The 23,452-nt window shown below is 38.5% G+C and overlaps 1 protein-coding gene across 3 annotated transcripts in view; it reads right to left on the bottom strand.

Annotated features, from left to right (window-relative positions):
• The window catches only part of ZNF507 (zinc finger protein 507), a 41,573-nt gene that overhangs the window by 4,999 nt on the left and 13,122 nt on the right, over window positions 1-23,452 (bottom strand). For all 3 annotated transcript variants that reach the window (XM_065925723.1, XM_065925722.1, XM_065925724.1), the window contains one exon: window positions 20,756-20,870. In XM_065925723.1, coding sequence (XP_065781795.1) covers window positions 20,756-20,870 — 115 coding nt within the window. The remainder of the gene's footprint in view (window positions 1-20,755; window positions 20,871-23,452) is intronic.

Raw genomic sequence — 23,452 nt, 5'->3', positions numbered from 1 at the left:
CCAATTCTTTTATTGTCTCCACAGTTCTGCCTTTGCTAGAATGTTGCATATTTGGAATCATACTGTATTCAGCCTCTTCAGACTGCTTTCTCTCCCTTAGCCATTTGCATGTAAGTTCTTCCATATCTTTTCAGAGCTTGAGAGGCCCCTCTCTCCATCGCTGAATAATATTCCACCAAGCTACCATATTTGTTACTGTTTTCTATCTGTTGTTCTTGTTCTATTATTTTCTTCTACTCTTTTGCTGCCTTTTGTGGTTTTCACTGAGCATACTATATGATTCAATTTTCTCCTTTCTTAGCATGTCAGTTATACTTATTTTTTTACTTTATATTATTGGTTTTCCTAGTGTCTGGCAAATACTTTTACAGCTAATCCAAACCCACCTTCAAGTAACACTATACTGGCTTCATGGATAGCTCGGGTACATTATGATAAAATAAAGACATCTAGTTGCTCCCAAATTTTGTCAATTATGAATAAAGCTTCTATTAAACATTCATGTGCAGAGTTTTCTGTGAATATAAGTTTTCATCATTTGTGTAAATACTTAAGAGCAGAATGTTTATCTTTTTAGGAAACTGCAAACATACTTTTAAAAAGTCATTTTTATTAAATACTTAACTACCAATCTAACAAATCAGGTAACTTATCTGAACTCTTCACCACAACAAGAGAGTCAATAGAGGGGTAAAAGAACCACTTTGAGACATGCCAGAACATTCTGTTCTTAACAAGGTCTGCTCTCAGGAGAAATTATTTAACCAGAGTCTAACCTACTGGAGTTTTATCAGAGCATAACTGACCTGAGGGAAAGAAACACCCAACTCCAGGCCACTCCAGCTCCAGCTATCTTGTCCACCAAGGGCTGGGGACGGAGGGGCCTGAGAAGTACAGCTCACAGCTCAGAGGCACAGGCTCACTAAAAAACTGAGACCTAGTCGTGGACTACAGAACATCTTCCTTCCCTGTACTTTTAACCATCACATTTCTAAAGTCCTACTGACAGCAGAGCCTTTTACCCAGTACATCATGCCTGATTACCAAGAAAAAATTGTAAGACATACTATAAGTCAAAAACCAAAGTTGAAGAGACAGAGCAAGCACAGGAACAAGAGTCAGATATAGCAGGATGCTGGAATTATTAGACTGCTGATTTAAAACAACTATGATTAATAATTCTAAGAGCACCAATGAATAAAATACATGGCATGGGAAAACAGATAAGTAACAAAGTAGAGAGATGGAAATTCCAAAAAAGAACCAAAAAGAAATCAAAGAGATCAGAACCCTATAAAATGAGATAAAAAAACAGATAACAGAAATGAGGAGTCAGTCCTATAAGGGGATTATTAGTGGACTGGATACACCTGAGGAAAGAATCTCTGAGCCTGAGGATATCACAACAGATAGAAACCTCCAAACCAAAAAGCAAAATAAATAAATAAAAGAAAGGACTGGAAAAAACAGAACAGAATATACAACTACAAAAGGTGTAATCTATGTGTAATGGGAATACTAGAAGAGAGAAAGGAACAGAAGAAATTTATTTTAAACAATAATGACTGAGAAGTTCCCTAAATTAACATCAGCTATCAAACCATAGATATAAGCCTTTCAGAGAACATCAAACAGGGTAAATAGCAGAAAGACTACATGTAAGCCTATAAGGTTTGAACTACAGAACATAAAAGAAAAAGAAAAAAGGAGCCAGAGGGAAAGATAAGCAAAGAAGGATTAAATCAAACTTCTCAGAAACAATTCAAGAAAGTAGAGTGAACTATTCAAAGTGTTGAGAAAAATCAACCAACGCAGAGTTCTGTACCAGCAAACTTACTCTTCAAAAGTGAGCAGAAATACAGACTTTCTCCAACAAAGTTGTTGCTGGTAAATCTGTCTTGCAAGAAAGGTTAAAAAAGTTCGTTAGAAAGAAGGAAAATGGTAAAGTTCAGAAATGTGGATCTATACAAAGAAAGGAAAAACATCAGATAAGTTATGTTGCTACTGTTGTTTAATTGCTAAGTTGCGTCTGAATTTTGGTCATGCCATGAACTGTAGCCCGTTCCTCTGTAGGAGGAGCTGTAGACAGGCTCCTCTGTCCACGAAATTCCCCAGGCAAGAACACTGGCGGGGGTGCCAGTGCTCCCTCCTGGGGATCTTCCTGATGCAGGGATCAAACCAGTGTTTCCTGCATAGGCAGGAGGATTCTTTACCACTGAGCCACCAGGAAGTCCCAGATAAGGTGTAAGAGAGGGTAAAATAAAAGTTTTTAACTTTAATTCATCTGAGAGATCACAGTTTGTTTAAAGTAATAATAGCAACAATTATTTGATTATGTATGCTTATGTATGTTTGCACACACGTGCATGCACACACACTCTATGTGTAAGTGCAATGAAAGCAGTAATGCAGGTAATGGAACAGAAGAATTAGGTTGTTCTATTATCATGCACCCAGGACACCCATGAAGCCAGCAGTGTTACTTGAAGGTGGATTTGGATTAGCTGTAAATGTGTATGCCAAACCCTAGGAATCCATTAATGAAAGTAAAAAAAAAATGAAGTACAACTGATATGCTAAGGAGAGAAAATGGAATCATATAACATGCTCAATGAAAACCACAAAAGGCAGAAAAAGAGAAAAAGAAAAAAATAGAACAAGCGCAGCAAACAGAAAACAGTAACAAATATGCAGCTATGAATTCAACTATTATCAATCATCATTTAAACATCAATGGTCTAAACACACCAATTAAAAGACAGAGATTGGGACTTTCCTAGTGGTTCAGGGGATAAGGGTCGCCTGCCAGTGCAGAGGACAAGGGTTCAACCCCTGTTCTGCGAAGAGACCCTACTGCACTGAGAAGCCCGCACCGCACAATGACGAGCAGCTCCCACTTGCTGCAGCTAGAGAAAGCCCGAGCGCAGTCCCAGTGCGGAGCCCAACGAAGACCCAGCGCAACTAAAAATAGAGAAAAGGACAGACTGTCAGGTTGGATCAAAAGCAAGACCTAGCTATATGTTGTCTACAGGAAACTCACTTTATAAAGATAACTATCAAATGGATAAAGAATATCTAGAGCAAACCTATAGGTAACATCATACTTAATAAGAAACTAAAAGCTTTCCTGATAAATTTAAGAAAAGATCTTGTCTCACCATGCCTTTTCAACATCATAACTGAGTCCTAGTTAATGCGATACATATGTGTATACACATGTATACACAGTTTGTTCACGTATCATCTGATTATCTACACAGAAAATCTTAAAGCATATACCAAATAACTCCTAGAGCTAATTAACTTTGTGTTAATATATAATTAACAGGGTTAATATATAAAGAAGGTTATTATAAAAGGTTAATATACAAAAAAAGTCAATTGCTTTCCTATATTCCAGCCATAAACAAGCAGTATTTGAAATTAAGAACATTTAATCCCACTTACCTTAACAGTACTGAAAACAAAATATTTAGGTGTAAAACTAACAAAATACGTACAAGGTCTGTCTTGATGAAGAAAACTACAAAACTCTGATAAATCAAAGAGCTATGAATGTAGAGTGCCTATATTCATGGATAGGAAGACTCAGTACTGTCAAGATGTTAGTTCTTCCCAACTTGATCTACAGATTCAATATTATTCCAATAAAAGCCCCGGCAAGTTATTTTGTGGATATTGACAACTGACTCTGAAGTTTGCATGGAAGGCAAAAGAACCAGAAGAGCCAACATAAAATGGAAGGAAAAGGGCAAAGTTGGGAGTGTGACACCACACATCCATGTAATCAATAAAAGATGAGTAGTCACCAAGGTCTGAGTCACTGAGGGGGACTAAATAGGTGGGATTCAGTCTGTTTTCTTAGGGCAGTGAAACTTCTCTGCATGATACTGTAATGGTAGATACATGTCATTATAAATTTGCTCAAATGCACAGAGTGTGCAGTATCAAGAGTGAACCCAAATATAAACTACAGACAGGATTACAATGATGCGTCAATACTGGCTCATCAATTCTCACAAATGCACTGCTCCGGTGGGGAATGTTGATAATGGGGGAAGCTATGAATGAGTGGGGCAGACAGTACATGGGAAATCTTTGTGCTTCTGCTTGATACTGCTGAGAGCCTAAACTGCCTCTAAAAATTAATCTATTAAAAATAAGCTGACAGTGGGGCTTCCCTGAAGGTCCAGTGGTTAAAACTCTGCATTTCCACTGCAGGGGGCATCAGTTCAGTTCAGTTGCTCAGTTGTGTCCGACTCTTTGCGACCCCATGAATCACAGCACGCCAGGCCTCCCTGTCCATCACCAACTCCCACAGTCCACCCAAACCCATGTCCATAGAGTCAGTGATGCCATCCAGCCATCTCATCCTCTTGTCATCCCCTTCTCCTCCTGCCCACAATCCCTCCCAGCATCAGGGTCTTTTCCAATGAGTCAACTCTTCGCATGAGGTGGCCAAACTATTGGAGTTTCAGCTTCAGCATCAGTCCTTCCAATGAACACCCAGGACTGATCTCCTTTAGGATGGACTGGTTGGATCTCCTTGACGTCCAAGGGACTCTCAAGAGTCTTCTCCAACACCACAGTTCAAAAGCATCAATTTTTGGGCACTCAGTTTTCTTCACGGTCCAAATTCTCACATCCATAAATGACCAATGGAAAAATCATAGCCTTGACTAGACGGACCTTTGTTAGCAAAGATGTCTCTGCTTTTTAATATGCTGTCTAGGTTGGTCATAACTTTCCTTCCAAGGAGTAAGCATCTTTTCATTTCATGGCTGTAATCACCATCTGCAGTGATTTTGGAGCCCAGAAAAATGCAGTCAGTCACTGTCTCCAGTTTTCCCATCTATTTGCCATGAAGTGACAGGACCAGATGCCATGATCTTAGTTTACTGAATGTTGAGCTTTAAGCCAACTTTTTCACTCTCCTCTTTCACTTTCATCAAGAGGCTCTTTAGTTCTTCTTCACTTTCTGTCGTAAGGGTGGCGTCATCTGCATATCTGAAGTTATTGATATTTCTCCTGGAAATCTTGATTCTAGCTTGTGCTTCCTCGAGCCCAGCATTTCTAATGATGTACTCTGCATATAAGTTAAATAAGCAGGGTGACAATATATAGCCTTGACATACTCCTTTTCCTATTTGGAACCAGTCTGTTGTTCCATGTCCAGTTCTAACTGTTGCTTTCTGACCTGTCTACAGGTTTCTCAACAGTCAGGTCAGATAGTCTAGTATTCCCATCTCTTTCAGAATTTTCCAAGAATTTTCCACAGTTTATTGTGATCCACACAGTCAACAGCTTTGGCATAGTCAATAAAGCAGAAATGATGAGATATTAATTTTTTTCCCTAAAGGTCTACTATTTCAGTGACTAAAGTCAATAGACTAGCCAGCTTCTTTGGATTTAACTTAGCTTGTACCTTTAAAGTTCTAGAGACCTCTATATCAAAGTTTTTTAAAATATAAAAAGCTTTTATAAAAAGAATATACATATATACATGGCATTATTAAAATAATACTACTATTATTCTTTTAATTTACTATAGAAGTCTGTTTTCCAGCATTTTATTCATTATACCTGCATTGATAGTCATGAGTGAGACTGGTGTATAGTTTTCTTTCTGTTGCCCTTGCCAAATTTTAGTATCAATATTATTCTAATTTTATAAAAAGACTTCGAAAGCCTTTTTATAAAGGCTTTAAAGAAAAAAGAAAAAAACTTAAAAAGGTGAAGGGCTTCCCAGGTGGCGCTAGTGGTAAAGAATCCGCCTTCCAATGCAGGAGACATACGAGATGCAGGTTCAGTCCCTGGGTTGGGAAGATCCTCTGGAGGAGGGCATCGCAACCCACTCCAGTATTCTTGCCTAGAGAATTCCATGGACAGAGGAAACTGGAGGGCTACAGTCCATAGGGTCTCTCAAGAGTCAGACACAATTGAAGCAGGCAATGCCATGTTCTTCATGGGAGGCTTATTTTAGGAACACAGAGAATTTAATGTTAGGAAATATATTATTATAAATTATTATAATATTTAATATATATAATTAATATAAAGCATCATAATATAATATAAACATATTATTTTAAATCACTATTTGAAAGGATCAGAAAGAGGCAAGTCATTTTCACTGATGTTACTGAAACTTAATCCAAAGAAATTCAATATCCATCTTAAGAAAAATTTTTATTATGGACAACTGAAGCAAAAACTAAAGTAGTAAAGTATAATGAATCTCCATTTCCCAACTCCAGTAATTACTGACATTTTGTTAGTCTTGTTTCATGGATTCCCTCAAATTCCCCTGATTTCTGCAGAAATATTTGAATGAGGATCCAAATAAGATCTACACAGTCATCCCTGGGTATATGCAGGGAACTGGTTCTAGGACCTCCCATAGATACTGAAATCTGAGATGTTCAAGTCCCTCATGTAAAATGTACTATACAGTACTATACTGCAGTATATATAGTACTATACTGCATTTGGTAGGCATGTATCTTGAACTCTTTTAACACGTGATAATTCTTTCTTTTCCCCACCCCCCTCACGCCATTCGTATGCTGAAGAAACCAGTCATGTACCTTCTAGAATATTTCACAAGCTGTCCTGATTCCTTTCTGTTACTGTCAAAAGTCTATATTCCCCACATCTTTTTTTTTTGGAAATGGTAGTGCGAGATCTAGAAAAGTTTCTAAACCATAGCACTTGGCATTTGGGCTAGACAATTCTTCATTGTGGGCGCTGCTCTGGGCATCGTGGGATGGTTTCAGCAGCATCACTTTCTTCTACCCAGTAGGTGCTACGAGCATTTCTCTCCCTCTTGTGACAATCAACAGTATCTCCAGACACTGCCAGACGTCTCATCTGGGAACTACTGATGCAGAGGTGTTATCAGATTCAGGGTTAGTTTTTTCCATTTCTATTCTTTTTCAAACATAACTTCATGGGTACAGCTGAGTTCCCTACCACATTTTAGGAGGCACTTGAGTCAGGTTGATAACACCTGAACCCAATTAACACTCAATAAAATTTCTCACCAAAATATGCTAGGCAAATAATGCTTCAACTTGAAAAAATATATCTACCTAAACCCCAAAACTAGCATAAAGCTTAAAGTGGAAACATCAGAAGCATTCCCATTATGCCCAAGAACAAAATAAGGATGGTCACTATCCCCACTGTTATTTAGAGTTGTGGAGGTACTTTGTTGTTGTTCAGTCAGTCAGTGATGTCTGACTCTTTGCAACCCCGTGGACTGCAGCACGCCAGGCTTCTCTGTCCCTCACAATCTCCAGGAGTTTGCTCAAACTCACGTCCACTGAGTCGATGATGCCATACAACCATCTCATCCTCTGTTGCCCCCTTCTCCTCTTGCCTTCAATCTTTCCCAGCATCAGGGTCTTTTCCAATGACTCAGTTCTTTCCATCAGGTGGCCACAGTATTGGAGATTCAGCTTCAGCATCAGTCTTTTCAATAGAATATTCAGGGTTGATTTTCTTTAGGATTGGCTGGTTTGATCTCCTTGTTGCTCAAGGAACCCTCTAAAGTCTTCTCCAGCACCACAGTTGGAAAGCATCAATTACTCTCTCCAGCTCTCACATCCGTATATGACTACTGGAAAAACCACCGACTCTGGTCGGCAAACTGACATCTCTACTTTTCCATATGTTGTTTAGGTTTGTCATAGTTTTTCTTCTAAGCAGCAAGTGTCTTTTAATTTCATGGCTGCAGTCACTGTCTGCAGTGGTTCTGGAGCCCAAGAAAATAGTCTGTCACTGTTTTCATCTTTTCCCCTTCTATTTGCCATAAAGTGATGGGACCAGAAGCCATGATCTTAGTTTTCTGAAAGCTGAATTCTGAGCCAGTTTTTTCACTCTCCTCTTTCACCGTCATCAAGAAACTCTTCAGTTCCTCTTTGTTTTTTGCCATTAGTGTGGTATCATCTGCATAACTGAGGTTACTGATATTTCTCCTGGCAATCTTGACTCCAGTCTGTGCTTCATCCAGCTGGGCACTTCACATGATGTACTCTGCAGATAAGTTAAACAAGCAGGGTGACAATACACAGCCTTGACGTACTCCTTTCCCAATTTTGAACCAGCCCGTTGTTTCATGTCCGATTCTAATCATTGCTTCTTAACCTGCATACAGGTTTCTCAGGAGGGAGGTAAGATGGGCTGGTATTCCCATCTCTTGAAGAATTTTCCACTGCTTGTTGTGATCCACATAGTCAATGAAGCAGAAGTAGATATTTTCTGGAATTCCCTTGCTTTTTCTATGATTCAACGGATGTTGGCAATTTGACCTCTAGTTCCTCTGCCTCTTTGAATCCAGCTTGTATATATGGAAGATCTCAGTGCTGACATATTGAGTACAGCACTTTAACAGCATCATCTTTTAGGATTTAAAACAGCTTAGCTGGAATTCCATCACCTCCACTAGCTTTGTTTGTAGTGGTGGTTCCTTAGACCCACTTGACTTCACACTCCAGGATGTATGGCTCTAGGTGAGTGATCACACAATCGTGGTTATCCGGGTCACTAAGACCTTTTTTGTAGTTCTTCTGTGTATTCTTGCCACCTCTTCTTTATCTCTTCTGCTTCTTTAGGTTCATACCATTTCTGTCCTTTATTGTGTCCATCTTTGTAAGAAATGTTTCCTTGATATTTATAATTTCCTTGAAGAGACCTCTAGTCTTTCCCATTCTATTGTTTCCTTCTTTCCCATTCTATTGTTTCCTTCTATTTCTTTGCACTGTTCACTTAAGAAGGCTTTCTTCTCTCTCCTTGATATTCTTTGGAACTCTGCATACAGATGGGTTTATCTTTCTTTTATTCCTTTGCCTTTTGCTTCTCTTCTTTTCTCAGCTATTTGTAAGACAACATCTTGCCTTCTTGCGTTTCTTTTTCTTGGTGATTGTTTTGGTCACCACCTCCTGTACAATGCTTTGAACCTCTGTCGACAGTTCTTCAGGCACTCTATCAGATCTAATCCCTTGAAGCTATTTGTCACTTCCACTGTATAATCGTAAGGGATATGATTTAGGTTATACCTGAATGGTCCAGTGGTTTTCCCTACTTTCTTTAAGTCTGAAAATGGCAACAAGGAGTTTATCATCTGAGCCACAGTCAGCTCCTGGTCTTGTTTTTGCTGACTATATAGAGCTTCTCCATCTTCAGTTGCAAAAAGTATAAACAATCTGATTTTGGTATTGACCATCTGGTGATGTCCATGTGTAGAGTCTTATCCTGTGTTGCTGGAAGAGGGTGTTAGCTGTGACCAGCGCGTTCTCTTGGCAAAACCCTGTTAGCCTCTGCCCTGCTTCATTCTGTACTCCAAGGCCAAACCTGCCTGTTACTCCAGGTGCTTCTTGACTTCCTGCTTTTGCATTCCAGTCCTCTGTGATGCAAAGGACATCTTTTTTTGGTGTTAGTTCTAGAAGGCCTTGTAGGTCTTTACAGAACCGTTCAACCTCATCTTCTTTGGCATTAGTGGTTGGGGCATAGACTTGGATCACTGTGATACTGAATGGTCGGCCTTGGAAATGAACTGAGATCATTCTGTCGTTTTTGAGATTGCACCCAAGTACTGCATTTCGGACTCTCTGGTTGACTATGAAGACTACTCCATTTCTTCTGAGGGACTCTTGCCCATAGTAACAGATAAAATGGTCATCTGAATTAAATTTGCCCATTCCCACCCAATTTATTTCACTGATTCCTAAGATGTCGATGTTCACTCTTTCCATCTCCCATTTGACCACTTCCAATTTACCTTGGTTGATGAACCTAACATTCCAAGAATATTGCAATATTGTTCTTTATTGCATCTGACTTTCCTTTCAGTTACTAGTCAGTACAATTAGATAACAGAAAGAATATGTGTAAATATCATAAAGGCATGGTTGAGAAAATTATTTGCAGATAATACAATTATGAACCTGGCAACCCAACAGGAATTAAAAACTTTTACAAGTAATAAGACAATTCAGTAAGTGTATAAAGCTATCATGCTGTATACATCAATAGCTTCTCCACATAACAGTACTGGAAAGTAGGAAAGGAAGGAAAGGATCCACATTACAAGAGCAACAGTGAAGAAAAAAGGAATAAGCCTAACAACAAGTGTGTGTGTGTAGGCAGTCCTTGCCCTGTAATATTCCTGGCACGAATGGATTTTAATTACTATGGCATAGTTAGATGAGTCTTCTAACAACACTGCTCAAATTTCAAAGTATTATTAACTGTGAGTAACTGTAGTGTACAAACTTCACCAGGAGCTCTTTGGTCCATTCTGAAGACAGTTAAAAAATATATAATCAGTGACTAATTTATGTCATTTCTTTCAAAGTCTGTCAGTGGTTAGTCAGTTGCTTCTATTAACTTAGTCACAGACAGCAAAGTGTGTAGTTATGTTGCCCCCTTGTATCCCAGTGATAAATTCATGTAGCAATTTACAAAAATGGATGATCCAAAAAGAGAACTGGCCACCAAAATGGAAGAACACACAGCAAGAAACCCAAAAGTGGTAATGCTGGAAGTGAACTTAGACACAAATGTAAATGTAGCTAGAGAACAAACAGCTGACCAGAGGAAAGCTGATGCTGCCACTGCTGAAGCAGCTCTGGGTATGCAGCCAGAGCATCTGCATGACATAAATAAGGAAAGCTGTTCCCAGGGAAAGCTACACCAGTGAAAAATTTCATATAACAGAAACTCTTGGAGATGTTTCATGACATTTAAAGAGCAAAGGATAAAATGTTCAAAGTTGATCCCTACTTAGAGAGGAGTACGGCCACTGGCCAGGGCACAGAAGAGCTGCTCACCCTGTGCTGTAAGGCACACAGTGAGAACACAAGCACTGTGCAGACTATTCTTGAGAAGTTTCTTGCAAAGATATAAAACACTCATTTTCCATGTTTCTAAGTTTTAAGCTACAGTGTACTGAGTTAATATTACTTTTAGTATTTTTCATTTTCTTATACATCTGTAACTAACAGTAAAAGAGCTTTTAATTTTTAATTTAAAAAATAATACAACAATTGTAGTTTTCACCATTAATTAAGATGGCTTTGCATAATTTCAGCTTGCCAATCATTTTTATGGTCCCATACTATTGCACAAACTGAGAACTATCTGTGTACTTAATGCATACATAAATGTATGCATGGATATATATACATACAAAACAAGAAATATTCACAATAATATATATGGAGAAAACTCTGCATGCTTAAGAAGGGACAACAGATGACTTGAAAAAAATGGAAGAGCCCAAACCTTGTTTGTATAAAGTTGTCAATTCTTTCTAAATTAATCTAGAAGCTTACCATGAGCCCAATACAAACAGCAACAGAATTATTTTTAAGAGGAAACTATGACAAGCTGATTCTAAAGTTCATCTGTGCACATATGTATTACCCAATCAAAACCTCAAACAAGAAACTGAATTATCCACAAAATCTACATACTTCACTTCCTTATCACCATTTCTCCCACAGAATTTGGGATACTTTGCATATACAATTGGAAAAATGATTTTTTCGTTTGTGAAATGTAAACGAGTGGTATAAAGTGTCCATGCAATTCTACAAAATGATAAACGCTGGGTTCACAATAATTGCTTAAGGAGAAGACTACCTCTATCTTAAGACCTCTTTGTGGGTTCCTCCAAGATCTAGTACCTGTTCCTCCTTGAAGGAGGCATCACTTCTCTGAATTTTGTATATGATTTGTTTACTTTTTCTTAGTTTTACCTTTATGTATCCCAAAAATCTAAAAAGAAATGATACAAATGAACTTACTTACAAAACAGAAACAGACTCACCGAATTCCAGAAGTTTATGGTTGTCAGGGGCAAGGATGGAGGGAAGGGATAGTTACAGAGTTTGGGATGGACAGTACACACTGCTGTATTTAAAATGGATAACCGATAAGGACCTACTGTGGAGCACAGGGAACTCTGCTCAATGTTATGTGGCATCCTAGATGGAAGGGCAGTGTGGGGGAGAATGGATCCATGAACATGTGTGGCTGAGTCCCTTCCCCGTTCACCTGAAACTATCACAACATTGTTACTCCGCTATACTCCAACACAACTCCTTTTTTTTTTTTAAAAGAGGAACTAAAGAGCCTCTTGATGGGGATGAAAGAGGAGAGTGAAAAAGCTAGCTTGAATGTCAACATTAAAAAAACTAAGATCATGGCATCCAGTCCCATCACTTCAAGGCAAATAGAAGAGGAAAAAGTGGATTTTCCTGGGCTCCAAAATCACTGTGGATGGTGACTGCAGCAATGAAATTAAAAGATGCTCGCTCCTTGGAAAAAAAGCTATGACAATCCTAGATAGCGTATAGAAGCAGAAACATCACTTTGCTGACAAAAGTTCAGAGTCAAAGCTATGGATTTTCTAGTAGTCATGTATAGATGTGAAGTTGGACTGTAAAGAAGGCTGAGCACCAAATAATTGATGCCTTCAAACTGTGGTGCTGGAGAAGACTCCTGAGAGTCCTCTGGACTGCAAGGAGATCAAACCAGTCAATCTTAAATCAACCCTGAATATTCATTGGAAGGACTGATGCTGAAGCTCCAATACTTCAGCCACCTGATGCCAAGAGTCAACTCCCTGGAAAACACCTTGAGGCTGGCAAAGATTGAAGACAAAAGGAGAAATGGGCAGCAGAGGATGAGATGGTTGGATGGCATCACTGACTCAATGGACATGAGCTTGAGCAAACTCCAGGAGATAATGGAGGACAGGAGCCTGGTGTGCTGCAGTCCACGGGGTCGCAGAGTCAGACACGACTCAGCAAATGAACAGCAATCCCAAAATATTGTTTATTCACATATTTTTCGAGCATATAATCACTCTTTATATATTCTTGTGTGACTTGCTTCTTTGTCTTAGCTCAATGTTTCTGAGATTCATTCATGTTGACAGGATCATTTACCTTATAGGTTATGTGCTTTACTTTGATTTTTATCTCTGTAGTTTCCAAGTTTCCCTGATAGATAAAATATACATGTAAACATTGTTTTAAATATTTACCCAGCATTTTAGTCATCTTCATTGGGACAGCTGTTCAATTTTATCTAGTTCACTATATTGTCTGAAATGAGACTCTCTGCTTTTGGATGTTTAGTTAAAATTGTGAAGCCAATTTCTGTCCTAACTCAACTGGTCAGGAAACGTGGTCTTTATTTAAACGTTTATCTGATTATATAATCTATATCCCTTACACTGTTGTTGTAGTTGAGGATGAATATCTCTCAGAGCTGGAGAAAAGCTAAAATTTACTGTGAAATATTGTTCATGGTCAGAAATGCTCTTTTCTAACAATTCAGTGTAATCTATCAGGTAACCTAGGGTCTATCACTTTCATTAACTTTCCTATGTAAACAAGGCATATAGATGAAGCCTTTTTTACTTTTCAAATTTCTCTCTCATTCTACTGGATAAAGATTTATTTCTGTAAATTTTGCTGTTGTTCAATATCCCTTAATATGAGGTCCTTAAAATCTTTTTTAAGAAGAGGAGAGAGAAAGCAAGAGCAATGTGCTGAGCAACTAAGTCCTAATTCTATGAATACCTACCTTAGCTTGGTACAAAGGTTATTCTGAAGAACATTTACAATGGTGAATATTCATTTAAAGATCTAAGTATGAGAAAAAAATGCAGGAACAATCTGAAAATGGTAAGCATTTACTAAAATGATTTTTAACTGATAAGAGGAGGACGAAAATGATAAGAGAACCTTAACTTCAAAGTTACGTAAAGGTGGCTTTAATCTATTTTTACTCCCTTTTAAAGAAAATATTTCTATCAGCTAAAATATTTTCTTATTTTCATTCCTTCTCTGCTTTTACTGTATGATTTCATAGGGCAAACCAAATTCTCTTAGTTAAAAAAACAACTAGAATGAACCAGTATTAATTACTGTCTTGTTTTATTCACTTCACTGCACTTATTTTCTGAAATTCTAGTTTACTTTTTTATTATCTGTATTCTTTCATGAAGGTGTAAATTCCATGACTATGCATTTTGCTGAGTCAGAAAAAGAACAGAACGTTAATGCATCAATAGAAATCTGTGATATCATGATTTATAACTATATATTTGGTCTTCGTCCCAGTTCTTGGCACAGAGCTCCTATAACCCTTGAATTCCCCAAGAGACAGAGCGATAAAGGTCTTCTGTTTGTTAATGAGGTGATACTCTGGAAAGTTCCTAGGTCAATGGTCCCCAGCTTTTCTGGCACCAGGGACTGGTTTCATGAAAGACAACTGTTCCATGGATAGGGGATGAGGGAGATGGTTTCCAGATGATTCAAGCGCATTACATTGATTGTACACTTTATTTCTATTATCATTACATCAGATCATCAGGCATTGGGTCTCAGAGGTTGGGATCCCTGCCCTAGGTGACCTAAGGATGGAGGCTGATTGCCAGAGGAACCAACCATGTGATGAGAGGGATGGAACGTCCAGTCTCAGAGGACAGACCCCTGAGATTCATTCAACTGTCAACGGCCAATGATTTAATCAATCATGCTTATGTAATGAAGCCTCCATTAAACCCTGAAGGATGGTTCAGAGAGCTCCCAGGCTGGTAAACACACGGAAGGGCTGGGACAGTGCACACCCAGAGAAGGCACGGAAACTCCACCTCTCCTGGACTTTGCCCTCTGTATCTCTTCATCTGATTGTCCAATCGTATCCTTTCTAGCCAATTAATCAAACCTGAGGAGGCAATCACAAGAATCTTAATTACAGCTGATTTAGTATCTGATTTATGGCCAGCCAGCAGAAGCACAGGTAACAACCTAGACTTGTGATTGGCATCTGAAGTGAGGGCAGTCTTGTGGGACTGAGCCCTTCACTGGTGGGATCTGATGCTATCTCTGGGTAGACAATGTCAAGATTGAATTAAATTTGCAGGACACTCAGCTAATGCTGCTGAGAACTGAGTTGCTTGGTGGTATGGAAAACATTTGACATCAGAAAACCCAAGGTTTCTGAATCTGGCTAAAAATCTGAACTGAATTTTTCTACAGGCTTTCTCCCATTGCTAATAGGTCAGTTACTTTAATCCCCACAGAGCTAAGAATGTGGTTAAACTATCCTATTTCCCTGGCCTGGGGCTTTACTTGGACATTACTCCAAATCTGATTTAATTAGGAACAACTGTCTTGAGGGGTTAGGCAAAGGAAAGCAGAACCAGATGTCCTGCACTACTGGAGGTATGACTTGAACATATGTGAAAAGACTGAAGTAGAAACCTTGCAATAGGATTTGTCTTACCACATTCAATTTTCTACGCTTCTAAAGGAATACATAAACTAAGGCCCAGAGAAGAACCACTTCAAATTCTGTGATGAACCCAAGAACTCTTTGTGCCACTGTAAGAAACAAAGTCCATTGGTTCATTCCTTCTAAACGAAACACATTTCTTTTCCCTCCAAATTAAACCATAAGCTAAACTGTTTTCCTTAAAACAAATTCAGGGTTTTGAAAGACTTGAGATTTTTCCCAAGCTAATACAACTGACTAACAATTCAACGTGGTTTCAGATTTAAGAAATTTCAGAGATTAAGAAATCTGTGGAGTGGAAGGTGGGCTTCCCAGGTGGTACCAGTGGTAAAGAACCTGTCTGCCAATGCAGGAGACATAAGAGACGCGGTTCGATCCCTGGGTCGGGAAGATGCCCTAGAGGAGGGCATGGCAACCTACTCCAGTATTCTCGCCTGGAGAATCCCATGGAGAGAGCAGTTTGGCGGGCTACAGCCCACAGGGTCACACGGAGTTGGACACAACTGAAGCGAGTAAGTATAGCATGCATAGGGTGGAAGGTGGGAGGGAGGTTCAAGAGTGATGGGACATATATTAATATATACCTATGGCTGATTCATGTTGACGCATGGCAGAAGTGAACACAATATTGTAAAACAATTATCCTCCAATTAAAAATAAATAAATTAAAAAAAAAGAAGTCTAAGTTGGTGGAAGTGATGACATGTGACTTCCATGGGTATGTCATAAAAGGTAACACTGCTTTCATCTACTTCTCACCTAAGCATTCACTTGTGGAACCAGCACACTTGGAAAAGTCCATGCGGAGAAATCATGTATGTGTTCCAGCTGAGAGGTCCAGCTGAGGCCCCAGTCGACAGTCCAACTGGTGAGGGAGCCCTCAGATGCCTGCTACCCCTGTCAACTCAGTTATCTCCAGACTTTAAGTCCTCCCTCTTGAGTCCCAGACCTCATGGAACAGAGACAGGCCACCCTTATAATCCCCTTTCTGAAATCCTGAGCTACAGAATCCCCGAGTCGAATAAAAGAGCTGCTGTTTTACACCACTAAGTTGGGGGTGGTTTGGCAGCACGCCTCATGAAGAGTTCTCTCTGGCAAAGCAGATACAGGCAGAGTGGCACAGTTGACAGCAGCAAGGGTTCAAGGCCTGGCTCTGCCACTTGGGGAGATCGTGGGAGATTGTTTCATCTACCCAGCCTCCTTTCCATATCTATCAGTACAACATTAATAGTAGTAACATTCCTAAGTACTGGCTGTCATGAGGATCAAGTAGGCTGACACAGATTGAGTACTCAGCACATTGCCTGGCCCATGAAAAATGTTTTTACAAAAAAATGTTAGCTATTATTATTGTGTGTTAGTCACTCAGTCGTGTCCGACTCTCTGTGACCCCATGGATGGCAGCCTGTCAGGCTCCTCTGCCCATGGAATTCTCCAGGCAAGAATACTGGAGTGGGTTGCCATTTCCTTCTCCAGCCATTATTATTACCATTTATAATATAGCTATATAAAGACCAGACTTTTTACAATGACTGATCACACATGGGAGGCAACTCTATCATTCCAAATGTCATTTCTGTTGCTTAAAATCTTTCTGGTTTTGTTTTTTTTTGGCGATTTCTCTTTTACTTTTTGTGTCATATTAGAAAACCAGGGTCATTAATACATAAGCACACAGAATTTTTGACCCAGTTAATGTGAATCCCTGAAAATCAGGCTCATTATTTTATAAGCACACATTTTTACCTCTCCTTTCATCATCTATCTTAACTGCATGACTATTTAGAAAAATTGGCATCAGTTTCAGAGTATAAAGATATATAAGGCCTAAGCACAAAGAAAAAGATTAATACATCTGATTACAGTAAAACTAGAAAGTTCTTTTCTTCAAAAGAAACCACTGAGAGTAGCATTAAGCATAGAAGATATGTACAATACACATAATAGACCAAAAAAAAAAAAAAACCCAACGAACAAAAAACTTGTATTCAGAACACATAAAGAATAGCTGCAAAATCAGTCAGAAAAAAGCAGACCACCAATAAAGAAATGCATAGTTAACACATGAAAAGATGCTCAACTACATATATCATCAGGAAATGCAAATGAGAACCACCACAACATATGTACCTACCAGAATGATCAAAATTCAAGACTGATAAAAACAAAGTATTGATGAGAGAATGAACTGTTACCACCACTGTAAATTGGTATAACCATTCTGGTAACTGTTGACAATATCCACCACACCTCAATGTAGCATGTTCTATTACCCTGATATTCCACTCCTAGGTATACACCCATGGAAAATAACCCATTTCATGAAAAAATATGTAAAAGAATATTGGCATTATTCATAATGGGGGAAAGTTTGGCAATAATACAAATATCCATCAAAAGTAAATAAAAAATAAATTGTGGTAAATCTTAATGGAATACTATACAGTAATGAAAAGGAACACATTAATTCTACACTGAATTACACACAATGGTGCTGAATGAAAGAAGCCAGACATAAAAGAATATGTGCTGTATGACTTCATTCCTGTTAAGTTCAAAAACAGGCAAAACTAATTTATGATGTTAGAAGTCAAGATGGTGGCTATTTGGTGGGGGACAGGGGTAGTGAGTGGAAGGGCCAAGAAGAAGGTGCTGCTGAGAAACTGGCAATGGTTTATTTCCTGGTCTGAGGAATTACAGTGATGGGTTTAATTTGTGACCATTCATCAAGCTGTATGCTTTTGATTTATGTAATTTTCAGGATATATGCTGCATTAAGTTATAAAGTCTATTTCAAAATTTTAAAAGAGAGAGAGAGAGACTTAAGAAACACATCAATCAAATGCAATGTTTGGACCTCCTGATATAAACAAAATAACTCTAAAAAAAGATACTTCTGAAACATTTAAGGAAATACTGGGTATTTTTAGACTGGGTATTAAAATAGGATTGGCACTAAAAAATCAACATATAGTAATATATCTGGGTGACTCTTCTACTTAAGGAAGAATATTACCACATATTTATTTTCAAAACATAATAAATATATAGAACCAGAACCATTTTATAGATGAGAAAAACTAAGGTATACCGATAACTATCAGTCATTAAAGCTCAACACTGGGCTTCCTGCGTGGTGCTAGTGGTAAAAAACCTACCTGTCAATGCAGGAGACCTAAGAGATGTGGGTTTGATCCGTGAGTCAGGGAGATATCCTGGAGGAGGGCATGGCAACCCACTCTAGTATCCTTGCCTGGAGAATCCCATGGACAGAGGAGTCTGGCGGGTTACAGTCTATACAGCTCAGAGAGTCGGACACGACTGAAGTGACTTAGCACACAAGCACATCAGTCATTTACTGAGTACCTACTGTGTGTCAGGTAGTGCGCTGAGTACTTCAGTCCAAAGCCCATGCATGTCCCTCTTTGTCATGTTGTTCCTCCTACTCTCCGTCTCGCCATGTAGTTTTGGAATCCGAGTACTGATATAATTATGTTTCTAAGGGAAAATGGGCTCAAAGCCACAGTCAGGAGGAACCTTCGGGACATGAGGAAAGTGTTTTGCTGTTCCATCTCTAGCTAGTCATTCATGAAAGTGGGAGGAAGGAAAGCAGCAGTAACTCTAGTACCCCAATATTAAGCTAAGCCAGAGACAATCTAATGTCTGAAAAATGTGAATACACCTTTTACTAATTTTGGGGTCAATGTTATAATTATCATAACTGGTATGTGGTTTACTTAGAATGTTCCTTAATAAAGCACTGAAAAGAACAAAGTTTGCTACATTTGGTAGGTCTGGGACAGGATGAGGCCTTTTTCATCTTTCCCTGTCCTAACATGGGAATGGAAAATAGCTCTCTTCTTTCTGCAGTGAGGACAGGGTTTCTGAGATGACCTCATAAGCCAGACCCTTCAGCGCTCCAAGTAACATGCTACCAGAAATGCATGGTGTATGCGCTCTGAAAAAGCAAGCCTTAACTCTGACCATAAGTGTGCTAGGCAGCAAAACTGAATGAAGTATACATGAAATAAGCCAGGAAAACTATAACTCAATATTAAATTAGATATCAAGAAGACTATGCTTTCTAACAGAAAGTCCTAGAAACATACTGGAAAAGAATATGGTAACCCATAATGCTCTGTAGAGTGCAAATCTCATGAAGACAAAGGGGAAGTATTTAAAGAAGGTTAAAAGAAGAGTCACAGGATTTGAAAGTTGGAAAACAAGTGTTACGTGAAAGGTAATAATTACATGGAGGGGATGGCGTGACAACATTTTTTCTAAGGCACTCAGGTCAAACCCAGTGAAAGAGTACTATGTGAACAAGTGTGGAAGTGTGGAAGATAACCTACTAAGACTTCTCTGATGTAATAGGAAGAAGAGTCTCACTGCATTTATTAATTATTTAAAACCATATACAATTATTTAAAACCACATATATATACTCTCTATATTAAAACCATATATATATATATATATATATATATATATATATATATATATACTCTCTATATTAAAACCATATATATATATATAAAGAGAGCGAGAGTGAGTGTGCCACAGTATGGGATCAAGCAATGGCAATTTAAGGTACAGTCTGCCAGGTTCTCATTTGGATATTAATATAGTAACTTTCCCACAGTGACCTGTGTCACACCTATAAAACCTGGGGAGAGAGTTAAAACAGGAACCAAGTTTTGTCAAGGGGACAGAGAAGCCCAGGGCACTGCCGAGCACGATCAGTCACGGTGACTGGCTTAGCTCCGACTGGAAACCCGATGTTCCCTGATGGCTACCAGTAGAACACACTGCTCTGTGACAGCTGGACAACCTTTGCAAAAATATCTGTATCTTTACTATACATAAACAACAAGTAGTTTATTCTCCAGAGGCAAAGTTTATTTAAGAAGTAATTATTTCTATTTATCAGCCTATCTTAATCAACTGAGAACACCTATATTTTCTGAATACACATTAGAATGAGCTTTTGTAAAAAATCAAGTAACAAAATTAAATGATCTTACTCTACACATGGTAAGATTTATTTTCAAAAATAGAATCTTTCATGGGGAATTTTATTGCTTTTAAGTTTTAAGAGTCTTCTGCTGGAATATTGAATACTTAACTACCAAATTATTGAAATGTACTCTAAGCAGTGAAAATTGCTATGCTAATTTATACCCACATGAAACTGACAGATATAGGCATCTTCTTTTGTTGCTCCTAGGCAAAATCTAGTAAAAAATAAGCCTATCATCCTGAGACTAAAGCTTAATAGTCAAGTTCTTTAACAAACTACACAATACTCGTGAAACCAGGAAGTGAAAGTTTCCTAGTGCTTAACCTATGCTTAAACAACTACGAATTTTTAATTACTTCCATTTTTTTCTTTACAGTATTGTAAATACAAGTATTAAAATGCCAGGATTATCACACTTACCTGTAAGGCTTATCAGAGTTATGGATCCGTCTGTGGTTTCTGACACCAACATATGTTGTACTTGTATAATCACATACATCACATCTATACTGTTTCTGGACTGAAGACTTATTCCCTGGACAAAGCATTTCAGTTTTAGTGATGTGGTTGGATTAGATTAAAACAACAATATTTACATTCCACTGTAAATGAGAATTTATACCACACAGTGTTAACATTTCAATGTAGGCTTTCTCACTGGTTAATAAAGTCAATAGGCTCAAATCTAGCTTTACGGGTTCTCCTGCATCTGCACTTTCTGTGGATATAAAGTGAGTATCATCTGACCTGTAAAAATATATTGGGTTAGCTTCTACATAACCTTGTATAAAATTCTAAACTATAATGAACCTGATGCCAGCTGCCCTGCTGACTGAGTTGAAACTGATTTAACCAGAGATAAACTGTGAATCTGAAAGGTGTTGGTTTCATCCATATAGGATATAGTCGTCAGGAAACACTGATTTGCTAACCAGTTGTAATTTAATACTATAATCCAGTACTAGAGAGTACAGCTACAAAGCATCTATGACAAACTCAGTATACAAAGGTCAGAGCTTTTTCACTCTGTAGGTCTCCTTTGTTTATAACTGACAACAGAGGGAAAAGCAAAGGCAAATTATTAAGTGCTATGTAATGCAATATAACTATACCCCGTAAGCTGACAGTTTACAAGGACTAAGGTGAACATGCAGCTCTCTGAAATCCAGGAAACACAGACCCATGGAATTAGGCCCTGTTACTAAACTCACACCGCAACAAGGGGCGAGGTGTGGGGGGTGGGCAGGATTCAAATCGGGGTAAGCTTGAGGCAATACAAGCAAAATGACTTGATCATAGAAAACTGCTTGTTCCTGAAGATACTGAACAATTTATTTACTCTTCTGTCAGCACAGAGTTCACAGGCCAGTCATAGCCTGAATGCTTTATATTCAGAAACAGAGCGAGCATAGAAATTGCAGAACAAGGCAGAACAGGAAGAAAGCTTAGGTAGAACACCAGCACACGCTGCAGAAAAGTAAAATTGGTGATACAAAAGAACTCCCATACGGAAATTTTAACAAAACAAAGAAAATCCTTAGGTTAAATTTAAGCTTTCTAAAATTGCAATTTTCTTTGGCTAATAATTACTTTTGCCAGGCAGAACAAAATGTCCTAATTTCGTAGTATAAATCTGTAACATTAATATACACACTAATCATAATTATAATCTAAGTACTGCTCTTAATTGGTGGGTTAAAAACTTGGACTTGATTATAAGTGGCACTACTCCAGATAAGAGTTTAAAAAAAAAAACTCTGAAAAAAAGAAGTGTGAAATATTGTATAATGGTTCTGTGTGAGAAATATTACAGATCAATGACAACTAATAAAAATGACAGATGGGAAAACTTAATATAGCACAGAATGAGAGGCTGTGCTACTTCAAGCAACTGTTTCCAACGGAAAGAATACTGGATTTAAATTTCAAAAACCTGGGCTCAGTCCCTGCTCTGCCACTTCGTATGAGTGTGATCATGGGCAAATTATTTCCCCTCTTGAGGACCTGGTTTCCTCATCTACAAAATGGAAATGCTGGAACTTCCCAGCATGGTTTGTAAGCCCAGGAGCATGCTGTACCTCACCCCAGTCTGTATGTTACCTGTGTGCTGGTGTCAAGTCTGACCCGTCACTAGCTGGAGCCTCCCTGCGGGCAGGGATCTGCTTGTTCTGCTTACATAAAATCCCCAGGGCTTGGCAAATTGTAGGTTTACAATAAAGAACAATTAATTAAGTTTCATTAAGAAACTCCATATGAAAGTGCTCTGTCTACAGCTCTCTGAGCCACCTGTGGGGTTTGTTAATGTACTCGTTAATACTGTTATGTGTTCCTCACTGGGCTGGGCCCCTCAAGGGCACTGACAGCTCTACTGCATTCCAAGCACTCTGCAGAGTATCCAGCTCACGATGGGCACTCCATACCTTCTGGCAGAACAAATGTCTGTGGTGCTATTACCCTGGGCCTCTGAGTCAAAAATGAGTTACAAGTTACCTGGGCTATCGTGACAGAGACTCGAAGCCACAGAAGTATACATCTCCCCCTTTTGTTTAATAAGTTTATTAAATGGTTAAAAATGTGAATCATTTTCACCTTCTTTGTGAGCTAAAAACTCGTTCAATCCAACCACCAGATTCTAAAATATCTAATACTGAATCAATAAAGTATCAGTGCAGATTAAGCAAGCAGGAATTCTCAGTCATCTGAACTGTTATCCTACCAGTAAACAGAATTGAATGGGGGGAGTAGGCATGAGAAGCAATTTAAAATCTATATACGTCACCCTAAGAAACAAGAGTTTGAGTCACAAAAGAAAGATGCTTGAAAACGGAATATGGTGGAGAGATGTAATGCTATGAAGCCCAAACTGGTTACTTTAATTTTGAGTTGACATTTCAATCTTTTTAATTCAAATTGTAGGTTTTAATTTGTTAACCCATTTGGACAGTTTTAAATTATTGCTTTTGGAGATGGTGCTAGAAAAGACATATTCCACCGCTGGTAGTAACCGCAGGTGGTACCAGTGAGTAGTACTTACTTTATTCCTTCATTAGGGATTTATGGTCCAAAGATATCAAATGTTCTAATGTCTCCTTTAAAGGGGATATGGAAACATAATGA

The sequence above is a fragment of the Muntiacus reevesi genome, chromosome 2 (genome assembly GCF_963930625.1).
Source record: "Muntiacus reevesi chromosome 2, mMunRee1.1, whole genome shotgun sequence".
In the NCBI taxonomy this organism is placed as follows: domain Eukaryota; kingdom Metazoa; phylum Chordata; class Mammalia; order Artiodactyla; family Cervidae; genus Muntiacus; species Muntiacus reevesi.
This window is presented reverse-complemented; position numbering and strand designations above follow the sequence as displayed.